This window comes from Engraulis encrasicolus, chromosome 4 (genome assembly GCF_034702125.1).
Source record: "Engraulis encrasicolus isolate BLACKSEA-1 chromosome 4, IST_EnEncr_1.0, whole genome shotgun sequence".
NCBI lineage: Eukaryota > Metazoa > Chordata > Actinopteri > Clupeiformes > Engraulidae > Engraulis > Engraulis encrasicolus.
This window is the reverse complement of record NC_085860.1, coordinates 21647864-21665483: the sequence shown is the minus strand read 5'-3', so window position 1 is coordinate 21665483 and position 17620 is coordinate 21647864. Positions and strand designations below refer to the sequence as shown.

General features: G+C 42.8%; 1 protein-coding gene across 1 annotated transcript; it reads left to right on the top strand.

Moving 5' to 3' along the window:
• Positions 1-2945: 2945 nt before the first annotated feature.
• Positions 2946-17539, top strand: pllp (plasmolipin). The gene is made up of 4 exons (XM_063196053.1): positions 2946-3299; positions 12760-12927; positions 13506-13616; positions 16074-17539. The coding sequence occupies exons 1-4, from the start codon at positions 3171-3173 to the stop codon at positions 16179-16181; spliced, it is 516 nt and encodes a 171-aa protein (XP_063052123.1). The 5' UTR covers positions 2946-3170; the 3' UTR covers positions 16182-17539.
• Positions 17540-17620: the final 81 nt, after the last annotated feature.

Below are 17620 nucleotides of genomic sequence, written 5' to 3'. Positions count from 1 at the left end.
CAACCTGCCTTCTTTTTTACTGTGGAGACTTCTTCTACTTTTTCTATACTATCTTCTTTACTTTTTGGGGGACTTTTAGAGCAAAAAAACTTTTCTTTATTCACGAATTCTTGAATTCAAGTGCGTGACAGGACTGGTTGATTTAGAGACTGCATGGTACATCTACTTTCTAGATGAACTTTGGGGAAGTTGTCTGATGTGTGTCAGCACTTTTCACTTTCGGCCATCCAGCCAACACTTAAATAAAGGTGACAGACAAACAGACACAGGCAGACAGACAGACAGACAGACAGACAGACAGACAGACAGACAGACAGACAGACAAACAGACGGCCAGCCAGGCAGACAGACAGACAGACAAACAGACGGGCAGACAGACAGACATACAAAGTGTAGTGAAGTGAAAGCCCAACTGGGAAACTCCAACTCCCATTGTCATTGTGACACAGCACTCCACGGCACACAAGTGTTATAACTGTCACCAAAGTTGTAATGACTATCTTTATATGTTACCTAGCTTTCCTGCCCAGTTGTGATGGGCTTGCTCCCATTTCAGCTGTAGACATGTTGACCACATTAGATAAAGTTTTGCGAGGTCCTGCACACCTTGAAGGTTTCTTTGTTAGCAGGTGCAGCTTCTCAGGGTACTTTAGTATTCAGTTTTCAGAGGAAGAGCGCAACACTGCTACTTGTGATGAATCACTCTTATATTTGTACTATATTACTTTTACTTCTCATCGCCAACCGCAGCTGTGTGTGTGTGTGTGTGTGTGTGTGTGTGTGTGTGTGTGTGTGTGTGTGTGTGTGTGTGTGTGAGAGAGAGTGAGAGAGAGAGAGAGAGAGAGAGAGAGAGAGAGAGAGAGAGAGAGAGAGAGAATGAGATAGAGAGACAGAGAGAGAGAGAGAGAATGAGATAGAGAGAGACAGAGAGAGAGAGTGAGATCTGTCTCTGGCTCCATGTATGCAAGATTGAGTGAGCTATATATGGTTAATATATGTGAAATGTGTGTATCTCTGTATTTACAGTATGTATGTATGCTACTGGACACCTTAATTTCCCCTTGGGATTAATAAATGGGCAGTCGTGGGTAAGCGATTAGGGTGTCAGACTTGTATCCCAAAGGTTGCCGGTTCGACCCCTGACCCGCCAGGTTGGGGAGTAATTAACCAGTGCTCTCCCCCATCCTCCTCCATGACTGAGGTACCCTGAGCATGTCCCGCCGCACTGCTTCCTTGGGGCGCCATTGGGGGCTGCCCCCTTGCACGGGTGAGGCATAAATGCAATTTTGTTGTGTGCAGTGTGCAGTGTACACTTTTGTGCTGTGGAGTGCTGTGTGACAATGGCAATGGGAGTTGGAGTTTCCCAGTTGGGCTTTCACCGTTTTCACTTCATAAATGATACTCTACTCTACTCTACTCTATTCTTTATGGTTTCACCACTTTATTTTTGGTTTGCAATGCAGACATATCGGCCGAAACCATAAAGAAGCAGCAGTGTTACGCTAGCCTGACAAGCCAGCCTAAATGTGAGATTAAAGGGGTATGTCACTATTTTGGGGCTTAATACAGTTAAAATCGTTGGCTAGGGTTTATAAAGGTGGTAAAGTGTCTTATTTTTCATGTGAGCCGTTGTCTTGCTTTAAGACAAGTTAAAAGAGGGAGCATGTCGCTAAGCTAGTGAAAGTCCATGGATCCGTGTAGCATGCTACAAGCTACACGGATCCATTGACTTTCACTAGCTTAGCGACATATCCCCTCTTTTAACTTATTTTACAGCAAGACAACGCTTAACATGAAAAATAAGACACATTACCACCTTTATAAACCCCAGCCAACGATTTTAACTGTATTAAGCCCAAAATAGTGGCATACCCCTTTAAATGTGAATATTTAGTCTGGCCCTGATTAATGAGACATTGGAAGATTGTTGATGGGAACAACCTGTTGTTTTTCAAGCAGTGTCTGTGACTATTGGCCAACGCGTTGTCGTCACTCCCTCAAAACCCTGTCCGATTTGCATCCAAAGATTCAAAACTAATCAAAACAAATCTGCTGCGTTGTGAGTGGCCAGCCAGTTTCAGGGCCTGGGGCATTGTCCGAGGATAGACCCGTTCTCAGGCAAAAATAATTTTGGCCGCTGGCGGTTGGGGCTAGTTTACTAGGCTAGTGTTACGTTCTTCCTCTGGAAACTGAAGACTATGGCCACATTAGATAAACAGAGAAGCATTGTCTGGCCCAAAGTCGTTCACAGGCACAGCATTCGATTACAGATATCAAATATTTAGGTCATGATGACACCAGTACAGCTGCAGGCAAAACAATGAGCATGTCGGCCATTAAAACTAGCAGAAAAGACAGAATAGAGTACTAATAGAGTACTTTATTAAGTCTGAGTGTAATAATAACAGTGTTATGTCCAGTGTAGACCATTGGTTTGCATTATATATAGTAGACACAGTGTAACAAATTGTGTAATAAAATTTACTGTGGGGTTAGGGTTATTGTAGCAAGGTATGTATGTACAGTGTAAGTAAGGCAAGGCAAGGCAAGTTTATTTGTATAGCGCATTTCATACCTGTACACAGGTGCAACTCAATGTGCTTCTCAAAAAATGTTACATCCATTACATGTTGAAATGTGCTGTAATGCAAAGTCGAGTGATAAAGTTTGACAAATAATTCACTCCACCACCATGCTGAGGCAGCAGACAGCCATTAATGTGTCACAGAGGCAGAGAGGCAGGGAGCACACAGGTGGACACGCAATGGGAGGGGACGAAGAGTACTCAAGAGATAAGAGAGAGAGAGAGAGAGAGAGAGAGAGAGAGAGAGAGAGAGAGAGAGAGAGATTCATTGATTCATTGTGAGAGCGAAATACCGCATTGGCCAGGCAGAGGAAGGCAAGGAGAGAGGGAGGGAGAAGAAAGAGAAGAAGAGAGGAAGTGAAGAAAAGAGAACACACAGAGAGAGAGAGAGAGAGAGAGAGAGAGAAGAGGACAGACACACCTGTTCAGGTGGACCTACTACAATACAAGAAAGAGGAAACACACCATCGTTCTAGAGAGCAGCTACTTTCAAAAGGAACTGGTTTTATGTGTAACGCGAGACCCTTCAATTGATTATTTATTAATTTCGATATTGTTTTGAAATCAAAGGGAAAGGGGGCCTTGAATGGCAGATTTCCCCTCCAAGGTGAACACTCAGACCTCGGCCGCCTCACCGCAGGGAAACGCAGGCACAATGCAGTTCGACGTGACGTTCGTCAAGACCATACCAGCCATTCTCATGATAGTGGAGATGGTGAGTGTGTGCAAATCAGACTTTTACTCTTCTTATCTTGGATTGTTTGCATGTTGTCTCTCTCCAGCACTGTCCACTCTATTAAAGTGATACAGCGCCATTTCTGGATGTGAAGTCATTTTCCATATTCCCTTGATATGAGTGAACTTTCTCGTGTACTTGAAGATGTACTCTGAGTCTGACAACATAAAGATCCCACAGCAGTGTTGCCAGATTGGGTGGTTACCTGCCCAATTGAGCTGCTTGGGATGACAGTGTACGGGTAAAAACATTTGGCTTTTTTCCTGCAGTTTTAAGCACATATAAATCAATGCAATTTGTTGAAATTGGGCAGAATTTGGCGCTTCCTGGTGGGATTTGAGCACCTTTTGGCCGGGATTTGTTCAGACACATCTGGCAACACTGTCCCACAGGCCTTTGGGCCTACATAATTGAATCAGACCCGCTAGCCGCTAGCTGCTCCCATAAGATCCAATGATAGTCGTTAACTTGGAGCTAAGTAATAATATCACCAGACAAAGAGAGTGGCTGGGAGAACAGCAGAAAAGTACAAATCAAAATTTTGACTCACGGGGAGGTGTAAAACGAGCTGATTTCCAGAAATGATGTGGTATCACTTGCAGATTACCATTAAGTTGTACTGTCTTAGGTGAAGTTATTAGTCATTAGACATACACTCCTACTCAATGCCCAGTGTTCTAGCCTTGCTAGGATGTGAAACGCCCCGTGATTGGATATTCTTTGGTGAACTCCAAGGAGTATCCAATCACCAGGCATTTCACGTCCTAGCAAGGCTAGAACACTTGACATTGAGAAGTAGACATTGATTAGACATTCACCCTGCAACATTGTGGGAACTCTTTGAGATGCAGTACATTTTCTCTTTCAGAGTTCACGTCATCCCGTTATTACCCCAGTGTACAGCATGGTTTATAATGCAAACCTTGAAGTATTGTTTCAGCCTAACCATGGCAATTGGTGGTGCCAGCCATAAATTCTAAGAGTTGTGTTGGTGACTGTCAAATAACACATATGCACTCACGCACGCACGGTGGCTTGGGCAACGTTGTTTGAACATGTTTGAATCACACAGCAAAGAGTACACGAAACCAAAGGGTCCTTACATCACGTGAGTGTGTGTGTGTGTGTGTGTGTGTGTGTGTGTGTGTGTGTGTGTGTGTGTGTGTGTGTGTGTGTGTGTGTGTGTGTGTGTGTGTGTGTGTGTGTGTGTGTGTGTGTGTGTGTGTGTGTGTGTGTGTGTGTGTGTGTGTGTGTGACAGGGTTCAAGGTTCCCTCCTCTGTTTCTGTTATTGAGCTCTTGTAAAGGGGCGGGGGTGGCTAGTCAAACACAGCTCACCCCTTTATGATTGCATGTGTTGTCAATCACCAGCCTTACCCAGATCTCATTACTTAGACACCAGCATATGCTTTACCCACCCAACCCAACCCATCCCTTTCCCTCTGTATGTTTGGTATCTTAGATATGCATCATATTATAATCACATACATTATGGGCAGTCATGGGTAAGCGATTAGAGTGTCAGACTTGTAGCTCAAAGGTTGCCGGTTCGACTCCCGAACCCGCCAGGTTGGTGGGGGGGGAGTAATTAACCCGTGCTCTCCTCCTCCATAACTGAGGTACCCTGAGCATGGTACTGTCCCGCCGCACTGCTCCCTTGGGGCGCCATTGGGGGCTGCCCCCCTGCACGGGTGAGGCATAAATGCAATTTTGTTGTGTGCAGTGTTCACTTGTGTGCTGTGGAGTGCTGTGTCACAATGACAATGGGAGTTGGAGTTTTCCAGTTGGGCTTTCACTTTCACATACATGAAAAAAATGGATCAACGGGGCCCATGAAGCCCAAGCCTGTATATTTCCGTTTTCATATTGCGTTAAAATCACACAACTGTATTTCCATTTTTTTCTCAGAAGGCATACCCCTGAATCCCCAACAACATAGGGTATCTAAAATCTGGCCTGAAACCCTATGTCTTTTTGTAAACTACAAAACCCATAACAGGGGGGGCTTTCTTGTTTTCTGGTCCAGGGGCCCATGGAGTCAAAATCTGTCCCTGCATGCATACATCTTAGGTTAGGTACTCTGATCAGAAAAGTAATACTGGTAACTTCTTTGTCTAGCTTGAAGCCTGCTTGCAACAAAAATATGTCCAGTTTCTTACAAATTAACTCTTACAAATGAACCAAGGGCCCTTGCGGTGACAGTGTGAATGTCGAATATGAATAGGAATCCTCTCAAACATTACATCATCATCATGTTATAGGCCTATCATAACAAAGAACAGCCATGCAGTAGGTCATTGGCTATGACAGCACTTGAATGTAGACCTGCTTTCTACGTAAGTTATAGACACATATTTAGGCTACTGGCTTAAGGTAATGGTTGAAATAGTTTGCATACTGTTTGGCTAATGCTGTACTTAGCTGTCCCGCTTGCATACTTTAATTGCTCAAGCAATGTTTGCAGCAGCGTGTGCACATGTTATTTGCTCATGTAGCTATGTTTGCTATGTGCGGTGTGGTTTGTGTATGCTAACTGATAAGGAGTCAAATACCAGTGGAATCGGATCGAAATGCACAAGAGTCGCCAGAGAGAAACTACCACAAAAGTGTGTGTGTGACCCAGAGAATCATTTACATCATGTTATAGAGATTGTAAATAATTAACTTGTGAAAATCATAAATTCATTAATAACCTAAACCATTGTGTTGTAAATTCTCTAGATTTGAATTTTGACCAAACCTGATGGTGGAGAAATGCGCATGGGATTCATTGTGTCACCAGTGTACAGTACTGTAGCCGATGTGCATGGGTACTTTGGGCCTGTACCGGCTATTGAAAGTGAAATCACACCTGAGATCAGGCATGGTCAGGTGAGAGGTGTGAGGATAGCCCACTGTACTGGTTGACAGCTCACTTCCGCCCATTGCTGGTTAATCATTAGTGACCATTACAACACCACATCTCATGACGAAGGCCCCACCCGCCCACATAGTCATATCTGTTCTTTAGGAAGTCGCCCATGTCACTACTGGGTGTATTCTTGCTATTGCCAATGTCAGGTCATATCAGAGAGAAGGGTGTGTGTGTGTGTGTGTGTGTGTGTAGGTTTTGTGTTGTTAGATAAAATAGTGTTTATCTAATGTGTAGTTAAACATTCAAAGCTAAAAATGACAATCTGGAGCTGTGCTACTTTATCAGCCTTATTGGTGTTCCAGTGACGAATCGATTTTAACCGTACTCACCACTGAGCTGAACTACAAATCACTCGTTAGGGTTAGAGTTAGGCAGAGATGTATAAGGAATAAGTAGATTTACTGACGTAAGTACAACACTAGCAGAGATTCTTTAATAGAGATATGCCAACATAATAGGTTTCTGTGGGCACCTAACGCGACCAGGTTCCGGTCTGCCTGAAGGGGCGTGTCATAATGCTCCTACAATGAATAGAACAGTCCTTAGGTCTGCCTAGGTCTGCCTAAGGGGGGCCATAATTGAACCAGGAAACAATGGGCCAATGGAACCTCTCTCTCTCTACTCTCTCTCTCTGACACTAGTGGTAGGACTGTGATATTAGAAGGTTTCAGCTATGTAATATATCATACCACTAGTATTGTATATCTGTAGCAGTATTTGTTTTATACATAGATATAGAGTTAGGCAGAGATGTATAAGGAAGAAACAGAAGTACTGATTTATTTACAACACTAGTGGTATGATATTACAAGGTTTCATATCCTACTACTAGCAGGGCCGGTTCTGGCTTATTTGGTGCCCTAGGCGAGTTTGAGTTCTGCGCCCCCCCCCCCGCCCCCTCTTACACCTTACAGATCACAAGAGTAATATCCGTAGTAAGCTTAACTAAATAGCATCAAGAACAATAACGGTTTTTCATCAAATGGATTTGTGGTTCTTTTTGACAGGCGACCAACACATCAGATTGAGTCGCATGAAAGTAGCTTCACTGTGTGGTATGTTGGATGTGATGGTGGTGGGGCCCCCAACCCCAGATGAGATGGAGGTTATCAATGTGTTTGAATTGTAACGTGAAATTGAAATGCCAGGAGAGTGATACAGTAGGCCTACATTTGCATGTAAAATGCATGTGTAGACAATAAGCCTACCAAGGAGGTCTGCATTGATCTACACTACCTACAGCATCACAAAGCATGGCAGCATAACAATTTTAATAAGCTACACATTTGTGCTGTCTTCCAAACCAATTTCATTTCTGGACTGGAAATAGTGGTGCATTTGTGAGTAGGAGAATGAGAAGGGGGCTATCTATGTGTTTGAACTGGAGGGACAGGGTGAGAGAAAGGGAGAAGAGCTGTCACGCTATTGAATTTCATAATATACAAAATATAGTAAATAGCCTCACTTGTCTGCTGTGCATGGTTCTGTTACATGATTAATGTAGGCTATGTCATTCTGGTCTGGAAATTAATGTTTTTTTAAGCTTACAACAAGCAGGTAATTCATGTGGATGGAAGGAGATATGGCAGCTAAAATTGTTTTAAACATTGCACCAGTCTTACTTTACATTGCTTGTCAACCTAAGCAAGTAGGCCTATTATGATATCAGGTGGGTGTTAGTGAGTAGTGAGTAGGCTACTAACAGCTACTTTACTGGATTTCATTGCTTGGCATACTTGGCTAATGTTAGCATGCTAACTAGCGATTTCTCTGATCAAAAACAAAGCTCTTTTTCTTTCTAATTCCAAATAGTAACCTCATAACTATTAGGCTTTCCATAATCACAAACGGTTGCTGATTAAATCACATAGTTCCAAAACACCCTCTGAAACTCCTGCATCATGCAATGAGTGGTTTAATGAGAACATAATAATCTCCATCCAGCAGAGCAGCACTATTGTTTGCGCATGCCCTCTCTGTCTCTCGAGTGAGTCTCCAAATTCAAAATAGAGCGCAGGCTGTCACTCGTCCCGCCCCCTTTCTCAGAACTGTCTGTTTATTGGTTCACAGACTTCCCAGAGACAGTTGGAAGCGATATTACTATTGGCTGAGGGGCGCTTTGCCGTGAGGAGCGCTTTCGCCACTCTTTGTTGATTGCGACTTCATAAAAAAAACTTCATATCGCAAAATTACGCATAGGAGAGCGCCATTTCGGCGCCCCTTCTTCACATGGCGCTCTAGGCGACCGCCTAGCCGGCCTATGCTAAAAACCGGCCCTGACTACTAGTATTGTAATTACAGCTGTAGCAGTATTTCTACTACGCTTCTGGGGTTGGGTTTGTAGAGCACTTGGAAACGGTGGCTATAGTCAAACACATGCCACCCCTTTATGACCATAGTGCTGCCAATCACCGGCCTTATCCAGATTTGATTACTTAGACACCTGCATACAAGGCTGGACTGGGGGAAGAAATAGGGCCTGAGCGCTTTTGGGTTAAAGGGGCCCGTCATAATTAGTGGTGCGGAAACGGTGGGCCCTGTACCCTCGTGGCCCCCTATTTTCAGAAATGTAAAAAAAAATTTTTTTACATTTCTGAAAATAGGAGCCCATGAGGTTGCGGGGCCCACCGGGAAATGCCCGCTATGCCAGTCCAGCCCTGCCCGCATATCATAACAGCCTGATAAGTTATTTAAGCAAGGCAGCACATTTTGACAGAACATCAGCATTACAGTTTGTCCCCCTGGAGTTGTTGTTCACTATTTTGTTGTTCTCCTCAAACACTCATGGTCTTCTGTGGATTGTTAAGTGTTTGTCCACTCCAGGAGTATCTGTCTCTCACACAGATCTGTGTCTCATTTGGGCCACTTGACATGCAGGTCCAGGAAAGGTTAGGAAAGAACCACTATGAATGTTAGGGGCAATGAAATCACAAATGTAGCAAGGCACTATAACTGTATTTGTATAGCACAATGTCATACAAGGCATGCAGCTCAAAGTGCTTAACAAATGGATAAGAATCAATGTTAAAGATGAAAATAAAAAGTGAAGTAGAAAAGAGAGACAGAAACAAGAAAGAATAGCAAGAAGACAGAAGAAGGAACTAGACGGAAGAATGAGTTTATAGGTAAATGAGTAGATGTAGAGAAAATGAAATACGTTTAAAGAGGACATAAGTAGAGATTGTAGAGGCATAAGGTCCACAAGGGTTGGGCCCAGGATAAGTGATAAATAGCTCAGATGTGCTCTGAGATGCGCTCAGATGTGGCCCCTTCTGGCAACAGGAGTGGGGAAAAACTCCCTTTTCACTTGATTCATGGTTCTAAAATATAATGTTAATTGACCTTTCTCTATTCAGACTGGTACCTTCTGTTGACGGTTCACGAAAGGCGTGTTTGGCGAAATGGAGGTTGCATTTATGTGTACATGCGGTCTGAATGGCAAACGGATGTTTGGCAGAGGCAACGGAGCCAACGTCCCCCACAATGCATTTTGTGTCCGACCAGGCAAGTCAATTGGATCTGTCTTCAGAGACCTGTCTGAGTACTGCGTAGCTCCATAATGCGCGCCATTCCACCAGTGGAACGCAGTAATAATTAGTGAAAAGTTAACTACCATAGGCCCTACCGTACCGTTCGATTCTGGCCCAGGCCCTTTGCTGACCCTTCCCCGTCTCTCTCTCCCAACTCGCTTCCTGTCACTACCTTCACTGTCCTGTCGTATAAAACTAACAATGAAGGCTTAAAAAGCCCCAAAAATAGGCCCATCCTTTTAAAAAAGTTAACTACCATAGTACCACACTACTATGACATAACACAGGGCATTAAGTAATGCAATACAACTTGGTCTTTGATATTCTGGTGAATGCAAATTTATAACACTGTGTCTTGATGGGCTAAAGGGCCTCCTAAAAGGGCCCTCTAAAGTACAACCATCTCAACTCCACGCCTCCCTGCTTGTAAGATGAAAGGTTTATATGCCAGGGTCACCCATGTGATCAAATACGTAATTGTCCTACATTCCAACTGTTTCAGGATATCTCTGATCAGAGTTGATCATTCACTCAAATGGCTTGACAGTATTTACAAACCCCAACTCCGGTGAAGTTGGGACGTTTGGTAAACAGTGAATAAAATCAAAATGCTTTCATTTTTAAAACATTCAATCCATTCCTTAGATGGAGAATAGTGAAAAGACAACATAATAAGTACGCATTCATGTGGTCTTTTGAAGTAGATATTATGTAGTTGCGAAGTGGTATTTACAAGTGCGTTGCGTTCATGTGCTTTTTGATGTTGTTTACAAATTAAAGATGGCGAAGCAGAGTGAGACTTTTTACTAAAACGATTATAGACTGTTGTTCATCAGCTACAGCAAGCAAATGAATTAGGAAGTCAAAGGTAAAAATTCTGTATATTTTCTGACACTGTCATTTACCATGACTGTCTAAACATACTGAATGCCGGTTTTTGAGTATTTCAACTTAGCGGTTGCCATGGCGAGAGTAGAGCCAGCTGTTGTGTGCGTCATCATCTCGTAAACTCGTTTCTTAAAATTTTCTACGAGTTGTCCAGTGGTAAATACCAGAAGCGGTGGCGTTCATGTGCGCTTCGAATGTCGGCATTTGGTATTTACGATAATTACGAGACCACATGAACGCACTATTAATAAGTGTTAAAACCGAGAAAAAATATTGTTTTGGGGGACATATGTACTCATTTCTAATTTGATAAATCCAACACGTTTCAAATAAGTTGGGACGGGGATCAGTGAAATTTAGTAAACATCCAAATAAGATAAAACAACAAAGAAAATGAATTGTACTGACGGACAATATAGGTGTCAAGGTATAAGATCATCACAGAGAGTCTGAGTCACTCAGAATTAAAGATGCAAAGGGAATAATTACCATAGTTATTACATACATTTTTGAATTCCCTTTGATTTACCACGATTGAGTGTATATAAGACATATTTTTGTTACTAAAATCATTGTATAGGTTCATGACATCATGAAATATATATTGGCTGTAGTCTCACTCTAGCACTCCAGGAATTAGAGCTATTGAAAATTGACCATATTAAGAATGCTTAATGCGTGCAAATGATACAGGGGTGTAACATTCTCCTAAGCACCTGAGCTCACTTGAAATAGACCCAGAAGACATGGGAAACTGTCCTTTGCTTACAGAAGTCGGCAGAAGTTGTAGAAGTCCATTCTTTTTGACAATAATAGAGCATTGCACATCCTGTGCTACAGTGAAAATGGACCATCCAACTTGTGTTAGTGCTAGCTTCAAAAGTCAGCCTCCATGATGGCATGCGGGTGCAGTAGTGCATTGGTTAAGATGTTCTCACTCATCTGTAGAGTTAAATACAGTGCTGAATGGTATAAATGGGTTTTATACAGCATGAAAAGCCACTCATGCATTATATTTTGAAGGGAGATCTTCGATTACTGCCACATAGTAAGGTCAAATTGCATTCTCTACTATGTTTTAACAGTTTGGCTCCATCATAAGGACCAGCAGGTGATAAAATGGTGGGCTTTTGGTCAAGAACTGTCACACTGTAAGCACTACAGAAAGGAAAACATTGCAAAACATGACAAGGAATACACCCACCATTTAAGCTGGTGAAATCATGTCCAAGATAGGAACTAACACTGTTTTTTATATAAATTCATCAATCGGTTAATGTATTTAACTGTTAAGTGTTGTCTTTTGTTTTGTTTTTAGTCTTTCTCGACATTTGCTGCCATTTATTGTCCCCGTCCCAACTCTTTTGAGACGTGTTGGATTTATCAAATTAGAAATGAGTACATATGTCCCCCAAAACAATCTTTTTTCTCGGTTTTAACACTTAATATGTTGTCTTTTCACTATTCTCCATCTAATGAATAGATTGAATGTTTTGAGAATGATAGCATTTTGATTTTATTCACTGTTTACCAAACGTCCCAACTTCATCGGAGTTGGGGTTTGTATGAATGCATGAATGGCACGAAAAGTATTCAAATGCCTTTGCAGAAATAGGTCACTCTGTGATCTCTCTAGACATATTTTGTGTACTTTGTACTTTTTTTATATACCTTGGCTTCATCAGCTTCGAGATGTCACCAATAAAATTGTAAAAATTGAAATTGGGTCAGTCATTTTTCCTTTGAATTACTGAAAACGTGAAATATGGCAACCTTTTTTTTTTTTTTTTTTTTTACATTGCATTCAATTTGGCAGACGGTTTTTAACCAAAGCGACTTACAATCGAGGACATAATCATAGCCGACATCACCAGTAATTAGTAAAAAAAAGTGCAAAGGAAAGATACAGTCCCTCCCAGAAGTTTTGTCGCAGCCAACAACCTAACGCTCAAGCAATCTTAATTAAACTTGTCTCTCTTCCTCCCTCTCCAGGTTCTTGGTCTAAATACACGTAATTAAACCTCTCTCTCTCTCTCTCTCTCTCTCTCTCTCTCTCTCTCTCTCTCTGTATCTCTCTCTCTCTCTCTCTCTCTCTTCCTCCCTCTCCAGGTTCTTGGTCTGTTGGTCTTCCCGTTAGTGTCCAGTATCTACTGGGTTCCTCCTGCCATTGGCTGGATTCTGTTTGTGTCCGTGACGTCATGGCTGCTGACCACAATCTTGTTCTTCATGCTGCTGTTTGGAGTCCATAAGATGGTGCCCCTCCCCTGGCCTCTCGCAGTAGGTACCCCTCCCCTGGCCTGTCATGGTAGGTAGGGGTCCATCCCCTGGCCTCTCATGGTAGGTAGACAGGGGTCCTTCCCCTGGCTTCTCCAGTGGGCCCATATTATAAGATATAAAGTAATGGGAGACCGTGTTTTAGGGCCAGTCCATTAGTGAGTTGATCTTGTAATGGGAAGGTTTCTGATTGTAGTGTTCACCATTCGTGGTGAAAGTGATCTTTATAGCACTTTGAGTAATCAGCAGGATAACTCAAAAAAGTTATAAGCGGATTCGATTACATTTTGTGGAGTTGTTGGAAATGACAAAAGGAACAAGTGATTACATTTTGGTGGTGATCCAGATCGAGGAGTTTTTCAAAAGATTCTTCACCATTGCGGGATAGGGCAAATTTTGAAATACCAGTTTCTAACTCAAAAATAAGGCAGAAAGACTTGAAAATGATGTAACAGTCAAATGTTCTATCAAACAGCCTCCTTGGTCTTGGAGGTCTGCACTCTCTGAGTGCATTCTAGTATTTTTAATGCATTGATGCGGTCGATGCCACCTGTTGACTCTGTGTGTGTGTCCTCTTACAGCTGATGATCTACCATGTTGTGGTGACGGTGTTGTACTTTACTGCGTTCATCACTCTGGCAGTGTGTGCCGGCAGCAATTGGTACATCTTCAATAACCTGGCGGCAGCCTCGGTGAGTATAGCATAGCACACATACACAGTCAAGCCACACACACACACGCACGCACGCACAGTTGCACACACACACACACACACACACACACACACACACACACACACACACACACACCCGCGCACACCCACACACACACACACACACACACACACACACACACACACACACACACACACACACACACACACACACACACACACGCACGCACGCACAGTTACACACACACACACACACACACACACACACACACACACACACACACACACTTTTCAGTATGACTTAAATTGGCCATAGCAAGCCGGTAGTGAAATGGGAGACTCCAGATATGGACAGATATGACAATGTGGGCAGGTGGGGCCTTGTGGTGAAATAAGCGGAAATTACCTTTCAACCAATGGATGTAATTTCACTTTCAATAGCCGGTACATGCCTAGACCCATGCATATCGCCTACAAAATAAATCCCAAATCAATTTGTCCACAATCAGTTAAAAAAAACCTTCAAATAATAAAAATTATTATCAAATATGTCGCCATGCCAGAAAATGGTCTGTAATTGAAGGCTCTGTGTGTGTGTGTGTGTGTGTGAGAGAGAGAGAGATTGAGAGAGAGAAAAAAGAGAGAATGAGTGAGTGAAAGAGAGAGTGTGTGTATGTGTTGGCTTTGCAATCAAGCTCAGATACCCCTGATACCTGTAATACACAACTGTGCGTAAACAAATGCACACACCCCCACCCAAACACCTTAGAGTCTCTCTCTCTCCCTCTCTCTCTATCTCTCTCTCTCACACACACACACACACACACACACACACACACACACACACACACACACACACACACACACACACACACACACACACACACACACACACACACACACACACACACACACACACACACACACACACACACACACACACACCCTTGAGTCAATGGGTCAGTCATGGGTGAGCGGTTAGGGCGTCAGACTTGCATCCCAGAGGTTGCCGGTTCGACTCCCGACCCGCCAGGTTGGTGGGGGGAGTAATCAACCAGTGCTCTCCCCCATCCTCCTCCATGACTGAGGTACCCTGAGCATGGTACCGTCCCACCGCACTGCTCCCCATGGGGCGCCACTGAGGGCTGCCCCCTTGCACGGGTCAGGCATAAATGCAATTTCGTTGTGTGCAGTGTTCACTTGTGTGCTGTGGAGTGCTGTGTCACAATGACAATGGGAGTTGGAGTTTCCCAATGGGCTTTCACTTTCACTGGAGTTTCCCAATGGGCTTTCACACTGACCCCTTGACCCCATGACTGGATGAAGTGTGGGCAGAGAGAGTGTTGAAAAAGAGCTAGCGCTCTAGACCAACATTACATTACTGGGTGCAGACCCACACACTATCAAGTCAACTATGTGGGGAAATACCAGCGTGATGAGTTCCCTTTTTAATGACTCACTTGACCATGAATCAGAGGTCAAAGTTCACCCAAGCTTTTCCACTCACCCTTCCTACCAGTACAGAGGATTTTACATTTAGAGAAAGAGAACAATTGAACAACTTTTACGACGCTATGTTAACAAGTCAAAGTTTTCAAAGGCATGCGGTTGGGAAGCATATCGCATATTGATGGCAAGTTTATAGGTATTTTAACAGACCACTCCTGGCATCCATTCCTGGCCACACCCTGTCCACAGTCCACCAGAAGACCTGAGTGATCACATGACTATATCATAAAAGGACCCCCCCCCCCACACACACACACACAGAGCACACACTTGTGTCTGTATTGGTAGGTGCCACCAAGCCCAGAAGTTCTACATGTCACAGGCTTATCTATCTACATGTTATATGGCAGCGGTGGTGCTGTGTGTGTGCAATGTATGTTTGTTATCGGTGGAATTTGCAAAGCCCAAACACACAGCGGCGGTAGACCTAGTTAGACAGCTGTTTGCACTTGTGACTTTTGTTGTGTGTGTGTGTAGTTCTTCTTTGCAGTGGTGATCACCTGTGTGTGCGTGGGTTTGTCTGTGGTGCTGTTTCCACGTCCTATATGCTATATGCTCCTATCCACTATTTTTAAATGTGGATATTTTTTCTCCTGTTTAGGTGTAAACGCAACATGTGATTAAAATTGAAAACTCCTTTGTAACAAGAGCATTTTAGCCCCCTAAATGGGGTATTTTTGAAGCAGAATTTGTATATGCAGGTTTTAAATCTCTTTTTAAGAGTAAACGGAAGGCCAAAACCAATGCGTTTTCCAAATTAGCAGGCTACGTGGAAACAGCTTCTGTGTGTGTGTGTGTGTGTGTGTGTGAGAGAGAGAGAGAGAGAGAGAGAGAGAGAGAGAGAGAGAGAGAGAGAGAGAGAGAGAGAGAGAGAGAGAGAGAGAGAGAGAGAGAGAGAGAGAGAGCACCAATACAGTAATTAACCAGCTGCCTGCATTTGTGTTTTCTTGTGCTCGCTGTGCTGTAGTTCTTTGCCTGTGCAGACACTGTGGCGTATGGAGCCAGCACCTTCTTCTCCTACCTCACCTGGAAAGGAGAAGGGGACAACGCAGCAGGAGCTACTGTACCAACCTAAAAGGAACACTCCCAAACCAACACACACACACGCACTCACACACACACACATCAGGGCTTGGCGTTAACTTTTTTGCTCACTGGCCACTGTGGCTAGTTGCTTTCCTGAGTCACTAGCCATTTAGCCATTCTGCTATCCAGAACGTTGTTGTATTTTTTTTTCTTTAGAATATTCTTGCATTTAAATAAAAACAATTGATGCAACCACTGTGATTTGTCACACCAAATAATACGTTAACTGTCAAAGTCGCTAGTGAGAGTGAAATTGTTACTAGCAACAGCAAAGTTTTACCAGCATTTGGCCATTTGGCAGGTGCCGTTGTCAAGCCCTGACATACACGTACACACACACACACACTGTCAAAACATTGGGGCCATGGATGAGATGTAGTATGTTGGATAACAGTTTACAAATGCCAGTGTTTTTTTGTTTTCGTCTGTAAGAACATGTGTTTTAAATAATTATTTTACCCTGCAAGAACTCATTTGAGAGGCGGTTGCCAGGCAACTGATAGAAGCAAAGTGGCACTTCTGTCTAGCATCTCATACACATACAGTAATTGTTGCCATGGCTGCGATGCCAACATTGTTTATAATATCTGGAATGACAAGATCATGTAGTAGGACAAAGACCACTCCACCCTCTATTGCTTTTTAACTTGAACATTGCCTGCAATGTGCAGACTGTTATTTGTGCAGACTATTACGTTTATTTTTCTTTTCAATGTGTTATGTGTAAGAAATGAAGATTCATTTTGATAAAGTACAAGCTTTTACACAATTTTCTGTTTATTTCTGCAACTCTTGTCCAAGTATTTACAAGTCTGATCATCATACAGCAGTACAGCCATTTATAGAAACTATACACCTGACATTGGCGCATGCATGGTGAGCAAACAGTGTAAGATGTTTACAGTAAATGTAGCTTATTTGATTGACGCACATTACTGTGAGTAAAATTGCTTTGACAAGCTAACCGCTTGCAGAAACATGGGACCACTGTAGACAATAATGCAAATACTTAGGCCTTGAAAGGTCCCTGAACATCAATCTGAAGCAGCCTATACAAATAGCTTAAATGCAACAGTATTAAACTTCAATGTTAAAAAAGTTTTTACAGACCATGAAGGGAAAAAAAGTAAATGCACAGATGAATTGTTTTATGCTTGTTTATGGATGGTGTTGATGCGATGTTAATAAGTATGCAAAAATCAACACAGGACAGGACATATGGTGAGGAATGATGAAGGCAGACATACATGGTAATATATATATACACTGTATATGTATATATATATACAGTGGTGCTCATATGTTTACATACCCCAGCAGAATAAACGCTTTCTCTGCGATTTCTCACAAAATATGAAGGATTACACAAAACCTTTTTTTTCACTCATGGCTAGTGACTGGCTTAAGATATTTATTAGCAATATTCTG

Excerpts from the sequence above, each read along its gene's own strand:
- pllp (XM_063196053.1), top strand. The coding sequence starts at position 3,171 with ATGGCAGATTTCCCCTCCAAGGTGAACACTCAGACCTCGGCCGCCTCA. Across the intron at positions 3,300-12,759 it reads TTCTCATGATAGTGGAGATG|GTTCTTGGTCTGTTGGTCTT; the intron begins GTGAGTGTGTGC and ends CTCCCTCTCCAG. Across the intron at positions 12,928-13,505 it reads CCCTCCCCTGGCCTCTCGCA|CTGATGATCTACCATGTTGT; the intron begins GTAGGTACCCCT and ends GTCCTCTTACAG.